Here is a 22776-nt window from a genome sequence, read left to right on the forward strand (position 1 = left end):
CAGCCAGAAGAGTGACGCTGTGGCAGTGACAGAAAGATTGGAAAGTGGTCACTACCGCACGAGTCGTCATGCACACTCCATTGGACAGATGGTAATAGGCTAGGGATGCCGATCAAAAGGTCGATGGATGAGTGTGTGCCACTGAAATGTGTGAAGGCACCAGTGTTTAAAAGAGAAAGGTCGAGCTGTTCCAATACTTGCTCAATGATGCTCCCTCAGCCTGTTGCCACTGATCTAACCCACGGAGGGTTATGGGCATTGAAGTCGCCCAGTAACAGAAAAGGTGGTGGCAATTGGGCTATCAGCACAACCAGGGCATGCTGTGGGAGATCACCATCCAGTGGAAGATAGAGACTGCAGACATTAACAGCTTGAGGCATCCGCACCTGAACAGTGACAGCCTCTAAAGGTGTTTGTAGAGGGACAGACTCACTGTAAACAGAGTGAAGGACGTAGATGCAGACACCACCAGATACCCTCTCATAAGCTGCCCAGTTCTTGGGGGTGGGGGTGTTGCTCCTGAGGTAGGTGGCACAGGAGCAACAGGGTGGGTAGTGTCCCACATGGGCAAGGGGGCATGTGGAGTTGTACGGCTCGGTGAGCCGACAGGAATTCGCTGAAATGATGGGGCTATCACGGTTGCTGTAGCGGCGGCATATGAGGAAGTCATTCGCACAGGATGGAGTTGTTCATATTTCCTCTTAGCCTCAGTATAGGTCCGTCAGCCAGGGTCTTATATTCCATTATTTTTCGCTCTTTCTGTAAGATCCTGCAGTCTGGCGAGCAAGGTGAATGATGCTCTCCACAGTTCACACAGATGGGAGGCGGGACACATGGAGTACTGGGATGTGATGCGCATCTGCAATCTTGACATATGAGGCTGGAAGTACAGTGGGAAGACATATGGCCGAACTTCCAGCACTTAAAGCACCACATCGGGGGAGGGATATTGGGCTTGATATCACAACGGTAGACCATCACCTTGACCTTCTCCGGTAATGTATCATGCTCGAAGGCTAAGATGAAGGCACCGGTAGCAATCTGATTATCCTTCGGACCCCAATGAACGTGCCGGTGAAATGGAAACCTTGATGCTCTAAATTGGCACGCAGCTTGTCATCAGACTGCAAAAGAAGGTCCCTATGGAAAATAATACCCTGGACCATATTTAAACTCTTATGGGGTGTGATGGTAACTGAAACATTCCCAAATTTGTCACAAGCAAGCAACCTTTGTGACTGGGCAGAGGATGCCGTTTTTATCAATACTGACCCAGAGCGCATTTTGAACAAGCCCTCTACCTCCCCAAACGTGTCCTCTAAATGCTCTATGAAGAATTGAGGCTTCGTTGACATGAAAGTCTCCCCATCAGCTCTCGTACAAACTAGGAACTGGGGTGAATAAGTGTCTCTGCCATCCTGAGCCTTACGCTCCTACCACGGTGTGGCCAGGGAGGGGAATGATTTGGGATCGTATTTCTGAGCGTTGAATTGAGCCTGAGAATGCTTAGAGACTGCTGGTGGCTGGCCACCAGCAAGAGATGATGTACCACGCTTCATTGCGGGTCATCTGCCCTGATGCCACCCACTCTGACCAAGGGCCCTCCCCACGGGTACCACCCAGTCTCAGCTAGGGCCACCCGGCAGGATGGCCATTGCCGGGAGTCCCGATGCCCCAGGGAGATAAGCATCTACTCATTGGTATACGTGGGGAGTTAACGGCGCAGGCATCAGCAGAGTGATCCCTGTGTTGTCAGGGGGCTACAACCAACAGGGTACATGGTGGCCCCACCACAACGGGCTGGCTACCGTGCTGGATATTAGGTACAAAGAAGTCCATATCATCATCTCCGCAAAAGCAACACTGCACAGTGCATGGTGCAAATCACACCCAGGAATGTATCCTCGCCCAAGAGATGGAGGACGTGCGGGATGGCAATGTGACGATGAGAAGGCTGGCTACAGGTCTCAATGTGTGATGGACACAATGCACCATGTAAGGCATCCTTCCCCAATTGGCTCGCACTTTGGATTAATTTGGAAATATGGAGGTGAAACCAGAGAGGGGACCATCACATATAGGCCGAAACATTTGAGATTCCTTTTAGTTGCCTCTTAGGATGGGCAGAAATACCGTGAGTCTATTCTAACCCCCAAACCCACAGGGGGAGCACTGCACTGAGAACCTGTACGAACACAGTGCCACACATACAGGGTGTTTCAAAAATGACCGGTATATTTGAAACGGCAATAAAAACTAAACGAGCAGCGATAGAAATACACCGTTTGTTGCAATATGCTTGGGACAACAGTACATTTTCAGGCGGACAAACTTTTGAAATTACAGTAGTTACAATTTTCAACAACAGATGGCGCTGCAAGTGATGTGAAAGATATAGAAGACAACACAGTCTGTAGGTTCGTCTTTCTGCTGTAAGCGTGTGCTGTTCACAACGTGCAAGTGTGCTGTAGACAACATGGTTTATTCCTTAGAACAGAGGATTTTTCTGGTGTTGGAATTCCACCGCCTAGAACACAGTGTTGTTGCAACAAGACGAAGTTTTCAACGGAGGTTTAATGTAACCAAAGGACCGAAAAGCGATACAATAAAGGATCTGTTTGAAAAATTTCAACGGACTGGGAACGTGACGGATGAACATGCTGGAAAGGTAGGGCGACCGCGTACGGCAACCACAGAGGGCAACGCGCAGCTAGTGCAGCAGGTGATCCAGCAGCGGCCTCGGGTTTCCGTTCGCCGTGTTGCAGCTGCGGTCCAAATGACGCCAACGTCCACGTATCGTCTCATGCACCAGAGTTTACACCTCTATCCATACAAAATTCAAATGTGGCAACCCCTCAGCGCCGCTACCATTGCTGCACGAGAGACATTCGCTAACGATACAGTGCACAGGATTGATGACGGCGATATGCATGTGGGCAGCATTTGGTTTACTGACGAAGCTTATTTTTACCTTTACGGCTTCGTCAATAAACAGAACTGGCGCATATGGGGAACCGAAAAGCCCCATGTTGCAGTCCCATCGTCCCTGCATCCTCAAAAAGTACTGGTCTGGGCCGCCATTTCTTCCAAAGGAATCATTGGCCCATTTTTCAGATCCGAAACGATTGCTGCATCACGCTATCTGGACATTCTTCGTGAATTTGTGGCGGTACAAACTGCCTTAGATGACACTGCGAACACCTCGTGGTTTATGCAAGATGGTGCCCGGCCACATCGCACGGCCGACGTCTTTAATTTCCTGAATGAATATTTCGATGATCGTGTGATTGCTTTGGGCTATCTGAAACATACAGGAGGCGGCATGGATTGGCCTCCCTATTCGCCAGACATGAACCCCTGTGACTTCTTTCTGTAGGGACACTTGAAAGACCAGGTGTAACGCCAGAATCCAGAAACAATTGAACAGCTGAAGCAGTACATCTCATCTGCATGTGAAGCCATTCCGCCAGACACGTTGTCAAAGGTTTCGGGTAATTTCATTCAGAGACTACGCCATATTATTGCTACGCATGGTGGATATGTGGAAAATATCGTACTGTAGAGTTTCCCAGACCGCAGCGCCATCTGTTGTTTAAAATTGTAACTACTGTAATTTCGAAAGTTTGTCTGCCTGAAAATGTACTGTTGTCCCAAGCATATTGCAACAAACGGTGTATTTCTATCGCTGCTCATTTAGTTTTTATTGCCGTTTCAAATATACCGGTCATTTTTGAAACACCCTGTATCATGAAATCATAATCATCGACATCAACTATAGTAACCCTTGGCCAAGTGGTGTGCCAAGAGTGTGGTCGATATGCACATGTTGGAATAATAACTGTTTGTTTATCGACCGTGAAATAATGTAGTACAGTTTAGAGAAAGAAAGTCCACACTTGAGTACAACTGAACATCTTTCTGTAAAGATGTATAGCTATGGCCACTATGACAAAGCCCATGATCATCAGTAGTGGTGATGATCTGAGAACTTCAGTCTTCCAGAGCAGCCGCTGGATGGCAGTGGCTGTGGTGAAGGCCACTGGCTCAGTGTTGGTGGGCCTTGTGAAGCAGCTGGGTCATGGCAAGTGGTTGTGATTCTGGTGAGGTGTGGGATGGCACATGTGATGGGTAGCAGGAGGAGCAGGCATTGTGGTTTGAAGTGCAGGCTGGCATTCGGTCTGGAGCCCAGAGCTGAACTGGTCATCAAGGGGCTGAACCATGGCCAAAGTAACGTTTAGTAGAGGAATACAGGCATGGCATCCACATGGACAAGTGACCATGTGGACACAAGCAGATGACTGCAACTGCAGCACTGTTTACCATGATCTGCATGCCAACCCAGATGCCCTGGTGGCTGCAGGAGTCTTAGCAGTAAACAGCTCAGCATCTCTTATGTTGACGTACAACCTCCAAGGTAAAGCAGGGGCTGTAGCTTGCCCACAAAGCATAATCATGAGCGAGGTGGCTGAATATGTATGCCCCACCTCTGTGTATACTGCAATGACACTATTCTCGGCTGTTCCTTCAGTGATGGCAACCACACCACAGTAGTTTTGCATCTGTGCTTAGGTGCCCATGAATAACCAGATCCTTTTGTGTGTTATTTGGTGTTCATGTATTACAGACTTTTTCACTGCTGTGAAAGTATTTTCACAGAAACAAAGATAATCCTGGTGACAAATCCACATGAATCATTACAGCATTATTACTCTGTAATGAGCCACTGGAGACCTCAGATCCCTTATACCAAAATGCTCAGGAAATATCCCTAAACAACCTCCAACATTTTGTCAGTGGACTTCTGGTTCACCTTATATTACGAACTTCTTTGTCAAATGCTGTGCACATCAGTTATAAATTCTCTATGATGTCAAAATCTATGTTGATCTATGATGTACACAGTTTGACGTGCATACACTTTACAGCTGTCAAATGTTAAACAGTGACACTTCCTGACCACACTGGACACTGATGTTGCTGTTTGACAGTTTGCATCTGTAGCATGTATGCCTGATGACTTTTATACTGTGAGGTGAACCCTGCTTTTAACATCACAGAGAGTTTATAATTGACATGCACATCATTTGATATAGAGGTACATACTACATGTTACTGACAATATGTTCTAAGCTGGAAACACCAGTCTGGCAATTAAATATTTTACATGCAGCTCATAGTGTCAACAAGTTGTCTTTTAACAGTCACTTACAAGCTGTGAAGCACCAAATATACAAGACTGATATATTTTTGCTATCAGTGCTCATCACTATATCACATCTCTAGCAAAAGCTTATACCAAAAAAGCGATGAATTTTTATGGAAACTGAGAAGGTTACTCTGACACTTGGTTGAGATAATTTGTGACTAAAAACTTGCTCTACTGTGAAATTTTAAGTTGAGCTTCTACATTTGATCAGCTTGTGATCATCTCACATAATGTGCCACCCCCATCTCCCACACTATGGATCGTATTTCTCTTCTCCTGCAGTAAAAGTCTTCTTTCAATTTCTGAGTAATCAAACTGGTGATATTATTTCTTAGTCTTCCGAAACACTAACAGAATTATTAATATTCTACACTTGGTCTCACTACAGGTGAATCCCCCTCTTCCTATACTCTGAGTGACCTGCCTTTCCTTCCTAAACCTTTTCCAACTTATTCCTCTCTCCTCCCCAAGAAAGGAACTAGTTCTAAAAGCTACAAAGTCTACCACTTTTACTTTTATGTGTATCTATTAGCAGTATGATACATTTCGCTTCTTGAAGGTAAGTTTTGGCAATTATGTTTCTTAATTTATTAGGTTCCTCAACTGACTCTTCCTTTGATGCAATACACCATTTCGATAGACCAGTGAATGCCCAATAAATAATATTACAGTTTTGTTTGGAATAAGAGAGAAAATTTATGGTTATACATTTAATTTAGATCCAACAGTTGTTGGTCTAAATGCCTCAGCTCCCTACAACTTCTGGTAAAAACGCTAGCTAGCACATAAATGTAGTTAGCTTTCAAAAAAGAGCACTGAGCACAATTTCTGATTAAAAATGGAGTTTTGTAAACCTATGTTTACTGATCTTCAAGTTATCATTGTTTCACATTTATTTAATCTTTAAATCATCTTATTCAATAGGAACCACATATGAAACTGCTAAGGTAATACAAAAAAAGAAAATACACAATTACTGTACCAGAGTACAATCAAATAACCACCAAACATTTCCAGAATATCATCCTAACAGAACAGTGAATTTCACTCTGTCATTATACAACAATATGCCAGAAGAAATAAAAACCGTACTTAAAACCAAACTACACGCACTCCTAATAAAGCACTGTTTCTATTCTGTACAAGAATTTATTTAATTCTAGCTTGATCAATTAAATTTAGAGGATAATAATGCATGTGTGAGAACTATTTTGTTATGTGCAATATCACTTGTAAAATCTGTGTTTTGTAGTAAAGTGTGACCACTACGTCTATACTCCTATTTAAATACAAGTTGTGGTGCAACATTGTTACAAAAACTCTCAAAAAGCTCATGAACAATTTACTTCAAATTTTTACACAATACTCTAATAAATGATCAGATGGAGATAGGCTTACCATTAGAATACTACTATGGAATCTGAATTATCTGAAACTTTGCAGTCCTACCCATTCACAGATTAAAATTATCAGAAATACTGTCACCTGAAGCTACAATCTTCACACAACTAGCAGATGAATTGGTCTCTCCTGTATCCCTTATATTAATGATCCTAACAGATTTATCCATTCATTGTAAGTGACTTGATTTTCCAATCAAGATTTCAATGCAATAACAATAATCAATGCTCATGATCAGAGAGAGGGAGGGGGGAGGGGGGGGGGGGGGGGGGAAGGAGAGATGGACAGAGAGGGGGAGAGGGAGAAAAGAGATGGGGAAGTAGGAAAAACTGAAATGAGGGTATGGCATCAAAAGCCGGGAGGCCCCATTCGGGGAAGTTCGGCCACAAAGTGCAAATCTTATTTCATTCGACGCCATACTGGATGACTTGCGTGCCTATGATGAGAATAAAATGATGATGAGGACAACACAACACCCTATCCAGATAAAATCTCCAACCTGGCCAGGAATCAAACCCAGGCCTGCTTGCATGGGAGGCAAGCACATTACCACACAGCTAAGCAGGTGGATGAGGAAGTAGGAGATAGGTAGAGAGGGGTTAGGAGGACAGGAAGAGGGACTGGGGAGGAGGAGATGGACAATGAGATTGGGAAGGAGGAGGAGATGGATAACGGGAGGGGGAGGAGGACACGGACAGAGAGAGTGGGGAGAAGGAGATTAGGACATATATATGATTCCCATACCTATTTAAGTGTGTTGGGTGATGCTGAGGGAATTAGATTAGGAAATGAGACACTTGAAGTAGCAAAGGAGTTGCTATTTGGGGAGCAAAATAACTGATTATGGTCAAAGTAGAGAAGATATAAAATGAGACTGGCAATGGCAAGGAAATCGTTTCTGAAGAAGAGAAATTTGTTAACATCGAGTATAGATTTAAGTGTCAGGAAGACGTTCCTGAAAGTATTTGTATGGAGTGTGGCCATGTATGGAAGTGAAACATGGATGATAAATATTTTGGACAAGAAGAGAATAGAAGCTTTTGAAATATGGTGCTACAGAAGAATGATGAAGATTAGATGGGTAGATCACATAACTAATGACGAGGTATTGAACAGAATTGGGGAGAAGAGAAGTTTGTGCCACAACTTGACAAGAAGGGACCGGTTGGTAGGACGTGTTCTGAGGCATCAAGGGATTGCAAATTTAGCATTGGAGAGCAACGTGGAGGGTAAAAATCGTAGAGGGAGACCAAGAGATGAATACACTAAGCAGATTCAGAAGTATGTAGGTTGCAGTAAGTACTGGGAGATAAAGAAGTTTGCACAGGATAGAGTAGCATGGAGAGCTGCATCAAACCAGTCTCAGGACTGAAAAAAATGTTCAAATGTGTGTGAAATCTTATGGGACTTAACTGCTAAGGTCATCAGCCCCTAAGCTTACACACTACTTAACCTAAATTATCCTAAGGATAAACACACATACACATGCCCGAGGGAGGACTGGAACGTCCACTGGGACCAGCCGCACAGTCCATGACTGCAGCACCTTAGACCGCTTGGCTAATCCCGTGCGACCTCACGAATGAAGACCACAACAACAACCTATTTAGTAATTGAAAATCACTGCAAATGGAAGTAAAGACATCTTTTGTCACTGTGAGGGATCCTTGAGTGCTCAAGGAGAGGTGGGTTGCATGGGGAAGCACTTTTTTTTTTTTTTTTTTTGGCACTCATACAAAGGCTAAAGTAGCCTGAGATCTGCGGGTTCATGCCTGTTTTGAGCAGCTGAGATTCAGAGACACATTCCTTGTATTATCTACTGAGTGGATTCCCAAAGGAAGTGTGACTACATACCCATCACAAACTGAAACAAAAATATAAATTACTAATATACATGTGAAGTGACTATAACAACCTATAAGCACTAACAAAATAACAATAAAAAATAAATACCAAGGGACATAGTATATAGCTCACAGAGCCAATGAAAGAAACCTAAGCTAAACATAGTTTTTCGTGCAATTGCATTAATGGTCTGTTGATTTAATCAATGAGAACTAATTCAAATAAAATTGTTGTGCAATTTTAGTTTACAAACATACACACGGAGGAGTTAATGTAATGCTTTTTCATTATTTTATTTTGTGGGTTTATAGCTTGTCTGTTACAATTTATCTTTGTCAGGAAATAGTTGAGAATTCTGTTCATAAACCTATATCAGGTGCTGCAAAGACATAAAAAAAATTTTAAAAAATAAAAAAACTGTGCACCTGGTAAAGAATCGAGCCAAGCCCACTCCCTTGTCTTTTATGTGCACTGCTCATGAGAACTGAGTTACATAGGCATGACTTTTAACTCACTAACATCTAGAATTCTGTCAGTAACTCTATCCTACCTTCTATATGCCATCTAAGTAGAGATTGTGATGCTAGGAAACAACATACAGTATTGAAGGCTGAAAGTTGCATACAAAAAATAATACCTAGACTGTGGATAAGACATTTCCTGTTACATCACTTCTTCTCAGAGAGATATTCTAGCAAGGTAACCCAGTGAGGTACAGACAAAGTTGAAGCTGTCGAGGTGGCACGTGAGTCCAGTCTTAATAGGTCAGACAGTAAGAGCATTACTCCAACACAGTTTTCCTTTGCCAGAAAATTTCATAATGGGAGACACAGATTAAAAGACTCATTCTAAATTGGACTATTTTTTTTAAATAAACAACTAACATCTGTTCACATTCATATACACTGCCAGTCATTAAAACTGCAACATCATGAACTTGGCATGAAATGTGCTACATGCTTGGATAAGTAAATGATTAATATTTCAGTGCAACCTCACAAAAATTTTGGTGTGATGCCAACTAAATTATGTATACAGAGATATGCTAACCAGCAGGCTTCTCATTCAAAAATGAAGGAATTCTGCTACCTGGAAGTAAAATAGCACATGATGGGTAAAGCTACGAGGACATAAAAACAGAACAGCACAGGCAAAGAGGGAATTCCTGGCCACAAGAAGTCTACTAATATCAAATATTGGCCTTAATTTGAGGGAGAAATTTATTGGAATGTGTGTCTGGAGGGCAGCACTGTGTGGAAGTTGATCACTGACAGTAGGAAATGTAGAAAAGATAATAACTAAAGCATCTGAGATGTGGTGTTATAGAAGTATGTTAAAAATTAGGTGGATTGATGAGATAAGAAATGAGGGGGTTCTCTGCAGAATCAGTGAGGAAAAGAATATGTGGAAAATATTGACAAGGAAAAGGGACAGAATAATAGGACATGTGTTAAAATTTCCAAGAGTAACTCCTACAGTACCTCATGGGTCAAAGAGATAACTACTGCAGGGTGTAATACTTTATGCCTGGTATCAGTCAGTTCACATTGTAACACAGTCTGTTGGTGAACATCAAATATAGGTTGCTGGGAATCAATCCTTTCAGTTGACATTTTTATGTTCCATAAAATTTTGGACATACATCCACATAAATTTCACTTCTTGTTCTCATATTTTGTCTGTATATCATCCAGCCATCTTCAAAACGAGCTGAGATGACTGACACTGCAGCATCTGCTCTGTCATTTTAAACCCACATATCGCACCACTGCAGAGTAAGTCACCTTGGCTCACTCTGAAGATGGCCAGACAGTATACAGCCAAAATATTAGAAGAAGAAGTAAAATTTATGTGGCTGCATGGCCAAAATTTTTTGGAACAATCACTGCGCTGCAAAAATATGAAGACATTTTTATGCTCTAATTTAGCAAATAACACTCATAATAGGAATAGCAACTGTCTGTATACCACCTATGATCTACTCCCTGTTCCACTCCCAAATAGAACGAGGGAAAAATGACTGCCTATATGCCTCTGTACGAGCCCTAATCTCTCTTATCTTATCTTTGTGGTCTTTCCGCGAAATGCAAGTTGGCGGCAGTAAAATTGTACTGCAGTCAGCCTCAAATGCTGGTTCTCTAAATTTCCTCAGTAGCGATTCATGAAAAGAACACCTCCTTTCCTCTAGAGACTCCCACCCAAGTTCCTGAAGCATTTCCGTAACACTCGCATGATGATCAAACCTACCAGTAACAAATCTAGCAGCCTGCCTCTGAATTGCTTCTATGTCCTCCCTCAATCTGACCTGATAGGGAACCCAAACGCGCAAGCAGTACTCAACAATAGGTCGTATTAGTGTTTTATAAGTGGTCTCCTTTACAGATGAACCACATCTTCCCAGAATTCTACCAATGAATCGAAGACGACTATCCGTCTTCCCCACAACTGCCATTACATGCTTGTCCCATTTCATATCGCTCTGCAATGTTACGCCCAAATATTTAATTGACATGACTGTATCAAGCGCAACACTACTAACGGAGTATTCAAACATTAAAGGATTCTTTTTCCTATTCACCTGCATTAATTTACATTTATCTATATATTTAGAGTTAGTTGCCATTCTTCACACCAATCACAAATCCTGTCCAAGTCATCTTGTATCCTCCTACAGTCACTCAATGATGACACCTTCCCGTACACCACAGCATCATCAGCAAACAGCCACACATTGCTATCCACCCTATCCAAAAGATCATTTATGTAGATAGAAAACAACAGCGGACCTACCACACTTCCCTGGGGCACTCCAGATGAAACCCTCACCTCCGATGAACACTCACCATTGAGGACAACATACTGGGTTCTATTACTTAAGAAGTCTTCGAGCCACTCACATACTTGGGAACCAATCCCATATGCTCTTACCTTAGTTAGGAGTCTGCAGTGGGGCACCGAGTCAAACGCTTTCCGAAAGTCAAGGAATATGGCATCCGTCTGATACCCTTCATCCATAGTTCGCAAGATATCATGTGAAAAAAAGGGCAAGTTGCGTTTCGCAGGAGCGATGCTTTCTAAAGCCGTGCTGATGCATGGACAGCAACTTCTCTGTCTCAAGGAAATTCATTATATTCAAACTGAGAATATGTTCAAGAATCCTGCAACAAACCGATGTTAAGGATATTGGTCTGTAATTTTGAGGATCCGTCCTTCTACCCTTCTTATATACAGGCATCACCTGCGCTTTTTTCCAGTCGCTCGGGACTTTACGCTGGGCCAGAGATTCGCGATAAATGCAAGATAAGTAAGGAGCCAATGCAGTAGAGTACTCTCTGTAAAACCGAATTGCAATCCCATCAGGACCTGGTGATTTATTTATTTTCAACCCATTCAGCTGCTTCACAACCCCAGGGATATCTATCACTAAGTCCTCCATACGGGAATCTGTACGAGACTCAAACGGCAGTATGTTTGTACTATCCCCCTGTGTGAAAGATTTCTCAAATGGTAAATTTAAAATTTCAGCTTTTGTTTTGCTGTCTTCTGTTCCCAGGCCAGACTGATCGTGAGTGACTAGATGGAAGCCTTCGACCCGCTTACCGATTTTACGTAAGACCAGAATTTCCTTGGGTTTTCAGCAAGATCTTTTGCTAAGGTATGACAGTGGTAGTGGCTGAATGCTTTGCGCATCGCTCTTTTTACAACAGCACAAATCTCTACTAACTTTTGCCTGTCCTCATTCTCCCGATCTTTCTTGTACCGCGAGTGCAACTGCCTTTGCTTCCTGAGCATTCTCCGAATAGCGTTGTTAAACCACGGTGGGTCTTTTCCATCCATAACCCACTTTTTCAGCACATACTTGAACAATGCGTGATTTACAATGTGTTTAAAATTTGCCCATAATTCTTCCACGTCCATTGTACCGGAAGTAAATGAAGTCGATTCATTTACTAAGTGGGTTGCTAACAACTGCTTATCTGCTCTTTCTAGTAAGAATACTCTCCTAGCCTTCTTGTCCAACTTTTTAACTTGTGTGTGTGTGTGTGTGTGTGTGTGTGTGTGGTTTGAGGTTTTTGGGCGCTAAACAGCATGGTTTAACTTAAAACCATAGTCGTAATGACAACATCATGATCACTAATCCCTGCCTCAACACTGGCACCGTTGATGAGGTCTGGTCTGTTCGTGGCTACCAGATCTAAAATATTTCCATTACGCGTTGGCTGTCGATTTAGCTGCTCAAGACAGTTTTCAGATAATGTGTTCAAAAGTAATTCACACAACAGCTTGTCTGTACCACCTGTAATGAATCCATAGACACCCCAGTCTATACTAGGTAGGTTGAAGTCGCCTCCAACTAATATAGCATGATCCGGGTACTTCTGCGATACAGAATGTAGACTCCCTTTGAATGATTCTAGAACTGTCACGGTGGAACCTGGTGGCCGATAATCACACCCCACAATTACCTTTATTTCCCCTAGCCCTGTTAAACGTGTCCAGATAATTTCACAATCACACTCTACTTCGACCTCAGTAGACACAATATTTTTGTCACCTGCAATGAAGAGCCACATTTACTTAGCATCATAACAGTTGGCTTATTTTCTCATAATTAGGTTTGTCTGCTTACACACTACAATTACTACCATGTTTGAAAATACACAATACACTAAACGTAATAAATTGCAAATCAATTAAAATCACCGCAGTTCTTGGACTAGTCTGCTAGTGAACACAACTCATAAAAAGCCTTCCAAACAGAAGCAACATTTAAAGTGATAGAACACATAGTTCATAACTTACATATTACAAAACATAATTAAGTTTTTAAAAATTTATATGTCACCAGAAAGCTTAGTTGGTGGAGAATCTTGGAAAACCTCCCACATAATGTTAAACTTGGTGTACTGAGGTTTTACTGAAATGTGTGATATTTAAATTGCACCTAAATTAAAAAATTCAAAAAGCAACTGACTTGTATCATTGTTAACACAAAAATTTTAATCATGTTTTTATACTGTTAAATTAATGAATAGAACTTGAAGATGTCATATTTTCATGAAAACTACCTTTAAAGTTTCCATTTGCCAAGGGAGTGTCAAAACCATTCTCTAATACGATTAGCTGTACTATTAACAGCAAGGATTGTGAGAATTTATTTTTAAATTAATCAGCACTAGAACAATATATATTTATCCAAGAGAATCATTTACATCTGGATCACTTTTAGGGCTAATATTGTTTTCTGACAAGCATCTGTATAGAGAGGTCACATTGTAATAAATAAACTGGTACTGGAAGTATAATTTCCAACTTCGGGTATTTCTGAGGTAAAAGTCACTCACAGACTGAATGTATTAATGAAAGGATGCAACTGTCAAATGCTCTGTACATATAATTATTGAGCAATACTACTAGAGATTTTGCAGTATATTATACTGGGCAGAGATTAGTTTACCTGTGAACAAATGGAGATCTGCAACAAATTTTATGACCAGTGTTTTTATTTGAGAGGAAAATGAGGATATTAAACCCATTTCAGAGAGCTTGGAGAATACACAATGTATTCTTGACTTGGAGGAGACCAACATGATGAAAGTTAAGTACAATATTGTGTTTTGAACCCTTTAGCTGTTCTTGCTGTTAAGGAGCTTGTTGTGCAAACCTCACAACCTGTGAGTGCACTCACAAGGCTCAGACAAGAAAGGTGAATATGTTTCAAATGGAAGACAGAGACTGGAATACATACAACCAAATAGCAGATAATTCTGGGTGCAAGTGCTACTCTGAGATGAAGAGATCACCACAGAAGAGGAATTCATGGTGTTGTCAGAAGGGTGCACTTAAAGTGTTATTTGTGGCCTTATCTACTGCTCAACACATTATTTATATTGTGACTGATTGTCTTTTCTAATATCATAATCTGTATTATAAGTAAACAAATATATAAAAATATCTGTAGTCTATCAATATACCTGAGGCACAATACTGCAATAGTTCTATAAAAAATCCCATCATACTTTCAGCTCCTTCTCCTCCATACCTCTTTACAGTAACAAATTTATTAGCCAGAAAATTATCAAATGCTTGTGACTTTAATAGTTCTTTGGCTAAGTTTTTCTTGAGACCACTATCTAATTCTTCAGATGATAGCCTCTCCATTCGCTGTGCCCACCATTCTCGCTCCTCTTCCTCCTACAACATTAATATAGACATCAATTTAAATACAGGAATACAATCATGTGTTACAGCACTGAACACATGAAGTGTGACTCACACAGATACTACTCCATTTTATGAAGCTGAAAACAGAAATATAAAATTAGAACAAACAAACAAACCATGAAGTGCAATAAATGGCATCTGTTGTCTAACAATTCAGTCTAAAACTACAACAGACACATATAATCTGTCTCTCTAAGTTTCATTGAGTTATCTGCGAGTTCATAATTGTGACCTCTTGTTATGCTGTGGAATGAGAAAAATTTGCAATTACATTACATGGAAGGTACGAGGGACATTTCATAACTCATGCCCATGTTGGTGTTACTGTGGACTGTCTGGTGAACAACAATGAAAATTATGCCAGATGTGATTGGGAGCTTGAGAAAGATGCATACGTCTTTGCTTTTTGCTGTGTACTCTAACATAAAATTGGTGACAGGTAGAAATGGACACTGCAGAGATCTGGGGTAGTGTGACCAGAGGTCGTATATCACAATTGAAATTTTACACAACAAAAGCTCAATAGAAATCCACGTGCTTTAAGCGAAGTTTGTGGTGAGTTTACAGTGGACTGTAGCACAGATTCATATTGGGTTAATCATTTTTGTGGTGGCCATATGAGCATAGACGATAATCCAGGACTTGAAAGGCTAAAAAGTCAGCAGTTTGACAACGTGTGAAGCTTGTGGCAGATGTTCTTGGAGAAGATCACAGTGTAACATGTGAGGAAATCTCTAAAGACATGAGAATTCTCCCATCATCAATATTCCATATTCTGACAAATGATTTGAAGAAGAGAAAAATTTCTGCAAAATGGGTTCCACAATGTTCGACTGCTGAAGGAAGCAGAAGTGACTGGACATTGTAACCATGCTCAAACCACAATTCGACTGTGAAGGTCAAAGATTCTTATATCAGACTGTCACTATTGATGAAACATGGATTAAAGGCTTTGAACCAGAGTTGAAATCACAGTCCAGTGAGTGGGGAACTTCAGACTCTCCATGTCCAAAAAAATTTAGATATGCTCATTCAAAGCTCAAGCAAATTATGATTCTTGCTTATGATCATCAAGGAATCATCACGACAGACAGATTCCCAAGTGGAACTAGTGTCAGAGCAGTGTATTATAACCTCATGCAAAACCTGTGCAGAAATATGCACAAAACCTGACCTCAATTGCTTGGCAAAGTTGTAGACCAAAACCTGGACAAATATGGATGGGAAGTGTTGCCACATCCTACCTACAGTCCAGGCATAAGTCCACCAGACTTTGACTTGCTCCCAAAGTTAAAAAAAAACCTATGTGTGGACATCGTCATCCTTCTCTGCAGGAGCTTTCTACCATGGCTACACCAACCATTCGACAGATGAACAGAAGTGATGTCCTGAATGGAACAATAGAGCGTCTCAGATGTTGAGACTCAGTCAGAGAGAAGCAGGGAGACTATATTGACGCATTGTAAAGCAATACTGAAAAAAAATGCAAGTAAAAAGATGTCCTTCTGTGGAGTACAAGGATCTATCAAGCAGATATGAATTCAATTTTTGTTTGCCATTAATTTCATTATCTATTAAATTATTTATGTAAAAGGGTAGGTGGTTAGTGTAAATCATTTCTCCTTCTAATATTACATTATGAATGTTACAGTTGGTTTTGAACTGTGACCGATTATTGGAACAAACTTCATATGAGGGTAAACATAGTGTGAGGTGGTTGTTATTATGACCACAGTCTATGACAAACAGTCCCAAAACTCTGGAGGGTAAAATACATGCAACCTTTAATAAATGCAACCTTGCTAGTGTTCCAAGTTCCTAATATGTAGCAGCAGAAGAATGGTAAGATACAAACTGACAGCTTGCTATTTTTAATGCTGTTACTTCAATATTTTCCAGTCACTAAATGTGGCTACGATTTTTCCAGTATAACCAGGAAAATGTAATTAAAGCTATTTTCATTGATGTAATATGTAATTGAAGTAATATACCATCTCTTGTTAATACCAACATCTAATAATAAAATTTCAGTGCCATGTGACATATATGTGTCACATGAGCAAAGTTGTAGTCATATTATCAAAAATCCTTTAATACGAGAGATGAATTGCAACCTGATATGTTTAAGTTCAAAAGGAACTGATTACAATTATATCTGCATGCTTGGGATCAACTGTAGTTTGTTTAATGAGTTTCTTTGCAGAATTTACACTTTTTTAAGACATTTAAAACTAGGCATGATTTTCATATCCTTGGAGATTAGCTGGTACTCCTTCTTATATTCACCCTTTTGGTCTTGTCTTTGCTTCCCTGCCTTGTATGTACCTATCATGTTTATCTATTCTGCTTTTCAGGTATCAAAATATATGTATGCACTGATCAGCCAAGAACATTATGACCACTGCCCACTGCAACACTGGATGCCGCCTGGTGGTGTTGCAGCTATGTGGTGTGTTAGCAAAAGTATGTTCACCCTAGTGAGAATGTGGGCTGCAAATGGGGAAATCCATTAAGATAAGAAACTTTGACACAGGACAGATTATTACTATTCAGAGCCTGTGAACAAGTATCTGGAAAATGGTAAATCTGGTCGAATGTACTTGTGCTACTGTTGTGAGCATCTATGGAAAGAGGTAGAAGGACAGTGAAACTACCACTACGCACTAAATGGTTGGACATCCACAACTCTTCACAGAAGATGGGGTTCAGAGGACTGTCTACTCAATAAATTAAGATAGATGGTGATCTGTGGGATCTCTGCTGAAAGAGCACAATGTTGGTGCATGCACAATTGTTTCAGAGCACACCATTCATCATACATTGTTGAACATGGAGCTGCACACCAGACCACCCCTACATGTTCATATGTTGTTCCAATGGCATCATCAGTTATGGCCGCAGTGGGCACAGGATCACTGGGATTCGACCATCAGTCAATAGAAACATGTCAGCTCTTCAGATGAATCACATTTTTGCAACACTAGGCCACTGGTCGTCTGCACAAACACTGTCATTTGGGTGAACAGTGGCTTTTAATGTGCAGTGTGCCATGGACACAGGCTGGTTGGAGCACCATTACACTGGGAGACATTCTCCTGCACTTGCATGGGACCTGTGGTAGTAATTGCAGGCACATTGACAGCTGTGAACCACCTGCAGCCCTTCATGCTTGACGTCTTCCCTGACAGCAGTGTCTTCTTTCAGTAGTATAACTGTCCATATCTCAGATCCAGAACTGTGCCAGTGTGGTTTGAGGAGCGTTATAGTGAACTCATGTTGATGTCTCTCTGACCAAATTCACCTGATGTATATCCTATGCAACCCATCTGGGTCGCTATCAGATGTCATCATCGTGTACACAAATCAGTGGCCCAATATTTTCGTAAATTACCAGACCTATCCACAAACTGTGGGATCCCTGAGATGCAGAATTAGTGAAGTATTTCATTCCAGAAATGGACAAACATGCTATTAAGCAAGTGGTCATAATGTTTTAGCTCATCAATGTATATCTTCCAGATTCCCCTTTGTCAGCTGCAGCATTTAGTCCTCCAGCACATCCCACTGTGATGCTTTCTTCTTACTTATGTGCATATCTTAATCTACAGCTAACACATGTTGCATTACAATTAGCATAAAAGCAATTTATATTCAACAGTGGAAAGTCCAGGATGGAATATTACAATATTACAAAAAGGATAGTTGCTATTCACCACATAGCAGAGATGCTGAGCCACAGATAGTCACAACAAAAAGACTGTCAGAAAATGAGAAATGAGCTTCAGCCAACAAGGCAAGCGCACGCACACACACACACACACACACACACACACACACACGACCACAGTCTCGGGCTGTTGAGGCCACACTGCAAGCAGCTGCGCATGATGGGAGATGCAACCGGGTGGTGGGGGTAAGGAGGAGGCTGGGGTAAGGAGAGAATGGGATAGCAGGCTAGTGGTGGGTAACGGTAAAGTGCTGCTTGTGGGAGCATACAGGGATGAGGTGGAGAGAGGGTAAGGCAGCTACGTGCAGTCATCAGGTATTTAGATGGAGGGCAAAGAAGGGGGGGGGGGGGGGGAGTGGTTAGTGGAAAAGGAGAGATGTAAAAAGACTGTGAATGCATTGGTGGAATAGAGGACTGTGTAGTGCTGGAACGGGAACAGGGAAGGGAATAGAGGGTAAGTACAGAGACTAACAAAGGTTGAGGCCAGGAAGGTTACGGGAATGTAGGATATATTGCAGGGATAGTTCCCACTTGCACAATTCAGAAAAGCTGGTGTTGGTGGGAAGGATCCAGATGGCTCATGTTGTGAAGCAGTCATTGAAATGAAGAAGGTTGTGTTGTGCAGCATACTCACCAATGGGGTGATTCAGCTGTTTCTTGGCCATAGTTTGTAGGTGGCAATTCATGCTGACAGACAGCTTGTTAGTTTTCATACTCTTGTAGAACACAGCACAGTGGTTGCAGCTTAGCTTATAGATCACATGACTAGTTTTACAGGTAGCCCTACCACTGATGGAATAGGTGATGCTTGTGATAGGACTGGAGCAGGTGGTGGTGGGAGGATGTAAGGGACAGGTCTTGCATCTAGGTCTATTACAAGGATATGAGCCATGAGGTAAGAGGTTGAGAGCAGGAGTTGTGTAGGGATGGACAAGGTTACTGTGCAGATTTGATGGGTGGTGGAATACCACTGTGGGAGGGATGGGAAGGATAGTGGATAGGACATTCCTCATTTCAGGGCATGATGAGAGGTAGTCAAAACCCTAGCTCAGAATGTGATTCAATTGCTCCAGTCCCTGGTAGTAACAAGTCACAAGGAAATGCTCATCTGTGGCGGAACAGTGAGACTTTGGGAGGTGTTGGGTGACTGGAGAGATAAGACATGGGAGATCTGTTTTTGTACAAGGTTGGGAGGGTAATTATGGTCTGTGAAGGCTTCAGTGAGAGGGACCACTCATCCCCAAATCGCTCAACATGCAAACTAACCTTACATTCATGGAAAGAACCACAATCCACCACCTAGAAACTGATCCCAACCTTGTCATCATACCTGCTGACAAAGGCTCCATCAGTGTTGCTTTGAACTGCAATGGTTACCTGGCAGAAGGACTCTGCCAGCTGTCAGATTCATCCACCTACAAACCTTGCCACAGTAACCCCATTCCAGAAATCCAGCAGGATCTCCAGTCTCTCCTCAGATCCATAGGCCCATCCCAGAACCTCTCCTCACCTCTACCACTCCCCACACTCTTATCTTCTATATGCTTCCTAAAGTTCATAAAACCAACCACCTAGGATGCCCCATTGTGGCCAGTTACTTTCCCACACTGAGAGTTTCTCTGCTCTTGTAGACCAACACATTCAGCCTATTATCCACTATCCACCATCCTATACAGATGATATCAATCATTTCCTCCACCAACTCTCCACAGTTCCTGTTCCTTTACCACATGGTGCCCTGCTCATCACTGTTGATGCCACCTCTCATTACACATACATCCCTAATGCCTATGGTCTTACCACTATTGAACACTATCTGTCCCAATGCCTGATGGATTCCAAACCTACAACCTCCTTCATAATCACCATAACCAACTATATCCTCACCCACAATTACTTCTCCTCTGAAGGCATTACCTACAAGCAAATCTTGGGTACAGATATGGGCACTCACATGGCACCATCCTATGCCAACCTATTCATGGGTGATCTAGAGGAATCCTTCCTAAACAACCACAATCCCAAACTGCTCTCCTGGTTCAGATTCATTGATGATATCTTCATGATCTGCATCGAGGGTGAAGACACCCTATCCAAATTCCTCCAGAACCTCAACACCTTCACCCCCATTCATTTCACTGGATCCTACTCAACCGAACAAGCCACTTTCCTCAATGTTGACCTCCACCTCAAAGACTTGTGACTCTGTACCACCCATGACTGGAGCAAGTGAACCACATTGTCAGCCAGGGTTTTGACTACCTCTCATTGTGCCCTCAAATGAGGAATGTCCTACCAACTATCCTTCCCATCCCTCCCACAGTGGTGTTCCAGCACCTGCCGAACCTATACAATAACCTAGTCCATCCCTACAGGATGACTGCCCCCAACTCCTGGCCTCATGACTCATGTCCCTGTAATAGACCTAGATGCAAGACCTGTCCCATACATTCTCCCACCCCACCTACTCCAGTCCGGTGACAAGCATCACCTATCCCATCAGAGGTAGAGCTACCTGCTAAACCAGACCTAGCTGCCCTACTCTCTCTCCACCTCATCCCTGTGTGCTCCCACAAGCAGCACTTTACCATCCTCCACTCCTAGCCTGTTGTCCATCCCTCTCCCCATCCCAGCCCCCTCCTTACCCCCACTACCCAGTTGCATCTCCCATCATGTGTGGTCTCAGGGGCCAGAGACTGTGGTCGTGTTTGTGAGTTGCATGTACATGAGTGTGTGTTGTATGCTCTATCTCCAATGCAGGCCTTGTTGGTCAAAAGCTCATTTTCTGACAATCTTTATGTTGTGCCTATCTGCGACTCGGCATCTCCGCTATATGATGAGTAGTACTTTCTGTTCACTTTCAGATATGTGGCAACAGTAGCTTATGGTTGTGATGACTTTAATTTTAGATTGAATGTCTCTTATTTTTATGTCTTTTGATACATATATTTCTTCTTTGGTAATTTATTATAGAGAAACATAAAACGAAATTTCCCCATTTGACAACAGCAGAGCTCCAGTTCATTTATGAAATTAACAACAATAAATCCAATTACAATTCAGGGATATACCTCAAGATAATTAAACTCTGCACTAAGTGGACCACAATAAGTTTTATGTAGAAAATGAAGTATATCACTCAGTGACCCAGTCTCTGCGTCCATTAACAAAATTCCAGAGGTATTATAATTCTCATCCTCAGTGAGCCCATAAAGCCTGTAGTTAAGCTCTGGAACATCCCTGTAAAGAAAATTAAACAGAAATAGTATTATAAATGTTACAGAGTATTTTCATTCATAAACATAACAAGGAAATTTACAAGAAAAATATAGGGAAAATTTTTAGTTTCATAATTAAAATGTGGAGACACCAGCATGAGTAATGCCTCTGACCGGAGGACACAAACAGCTGAATGAAATGTCTGGACTCCTAAGAAAGCAGTTTGATGGAGAACTTTGTACCACATCATTGTCTTGTCTGTCAGGTTATGAGCAATAGAGCAGTATTGTCATATCAGCATGTTGTCTCCATTATTGGTATGATCTCTGTACCTAAAGCTACCACAGTGGTGACCTGTGACATTCGTGTAACGCAAAGGGGAGAGATGTTTCATTCCATATTGTGATAATATATGGTAACAAAGCAGCCATCTTGTATCAATTACATCACATTAGCATCCCCTCAAAGCTGCACCTCAAGGCTTAACATGACCGATGTATATCATCAGCAGAAAAATTGTCAACCAGTGCTCAAATATGAGCTAAATATGACTATGGATGTTACAAGCTCCAGCAAGCCTCAACAATGGCTGCCATCAAATAATCTACTGTTGGGCTTTGTAGGAGATTCAGTATCAGGTGCACCAGCTCATGAGTCAGCAGGACAGGTCAGACTAAATATGAACAATAACATGATTTCTGTACCAACTGCATCTATCACATCATGAACGCGATTAGGAAATATGACCACCATGTAAGGTGGAGCACAACGGGCCAGCATTACCTGGACTCAGTTACTGGATTTGCAACCACACTGCAAGTGCTCCATGATACTTTGTCAGTTATATTGTTTTGCATGACAGCATCAGTGCAACCACAACCTGGTCATACTTCAGCTCAGCGACTCAGCACACAGTCCAAGTTGCCACCATTCAGGCCAGAACAATCAGCATATTGGTATGTGACAGTAGAATGTGTATTTATTTCACTGAGAAATTTGGATGATAACTCTCACTTTGTCACATTAATTTGCCACTTAGCAGAGCATGCTGACATTATCAGCAAGTTCATCCTCATGCCACATGCCTCATATGTCAAACTTAACCACACTCACCCGTGTTGAAAGTGCACAACGGTGTAGTCATCATCCTGTC

General features: G+C 41.8%; 1 protein-coding gene across 2 annotated transcripts in view; it reads right to left on the minus strand.

Moving 5' to 3' along the window:
* Positions 1-22776, minus strand: part of LOC124795215 (probable 2-oxoglutarate dehydrogenase E1 component DHKTD1 homolog, mitochondrial) — a 355821-nt gene that overhangs the window by 264885 nt on the left and 68160 nt on the right. For both annotated transcript variants that reach the window (XM_047259132.1, XM_047259133.1), the window contains exons 3-4: positions 21476-21644; positions 14428-14647 (exon numbers count right to left, since the gene is read on the minus strand). In XM_047259132.1, coding sequence (XP_047115088.1) covers positions 14428-14647; positions 21476-21644 — 389 coding nt within the window. The remainder of the gene's footprint in view (positions 1-14427; positions 14648-21475; positions 21645-22776) is intronic.

This window comes from Schistocerca piceifrons, chromosome 4 (genome assembly GCF_021461385.2).
Source record: "Schistocerca piceifrons isolate TAMUIC-IGC-003096 chromosome 4, iqSchPice1.1, whole genome shotgun sequence".
NCBI lineage: Eukaryota > Metazoa > Arthropoda > Insecta > Orthoptera > Acrididae > Schistocerca > Schistocerca piceifrons.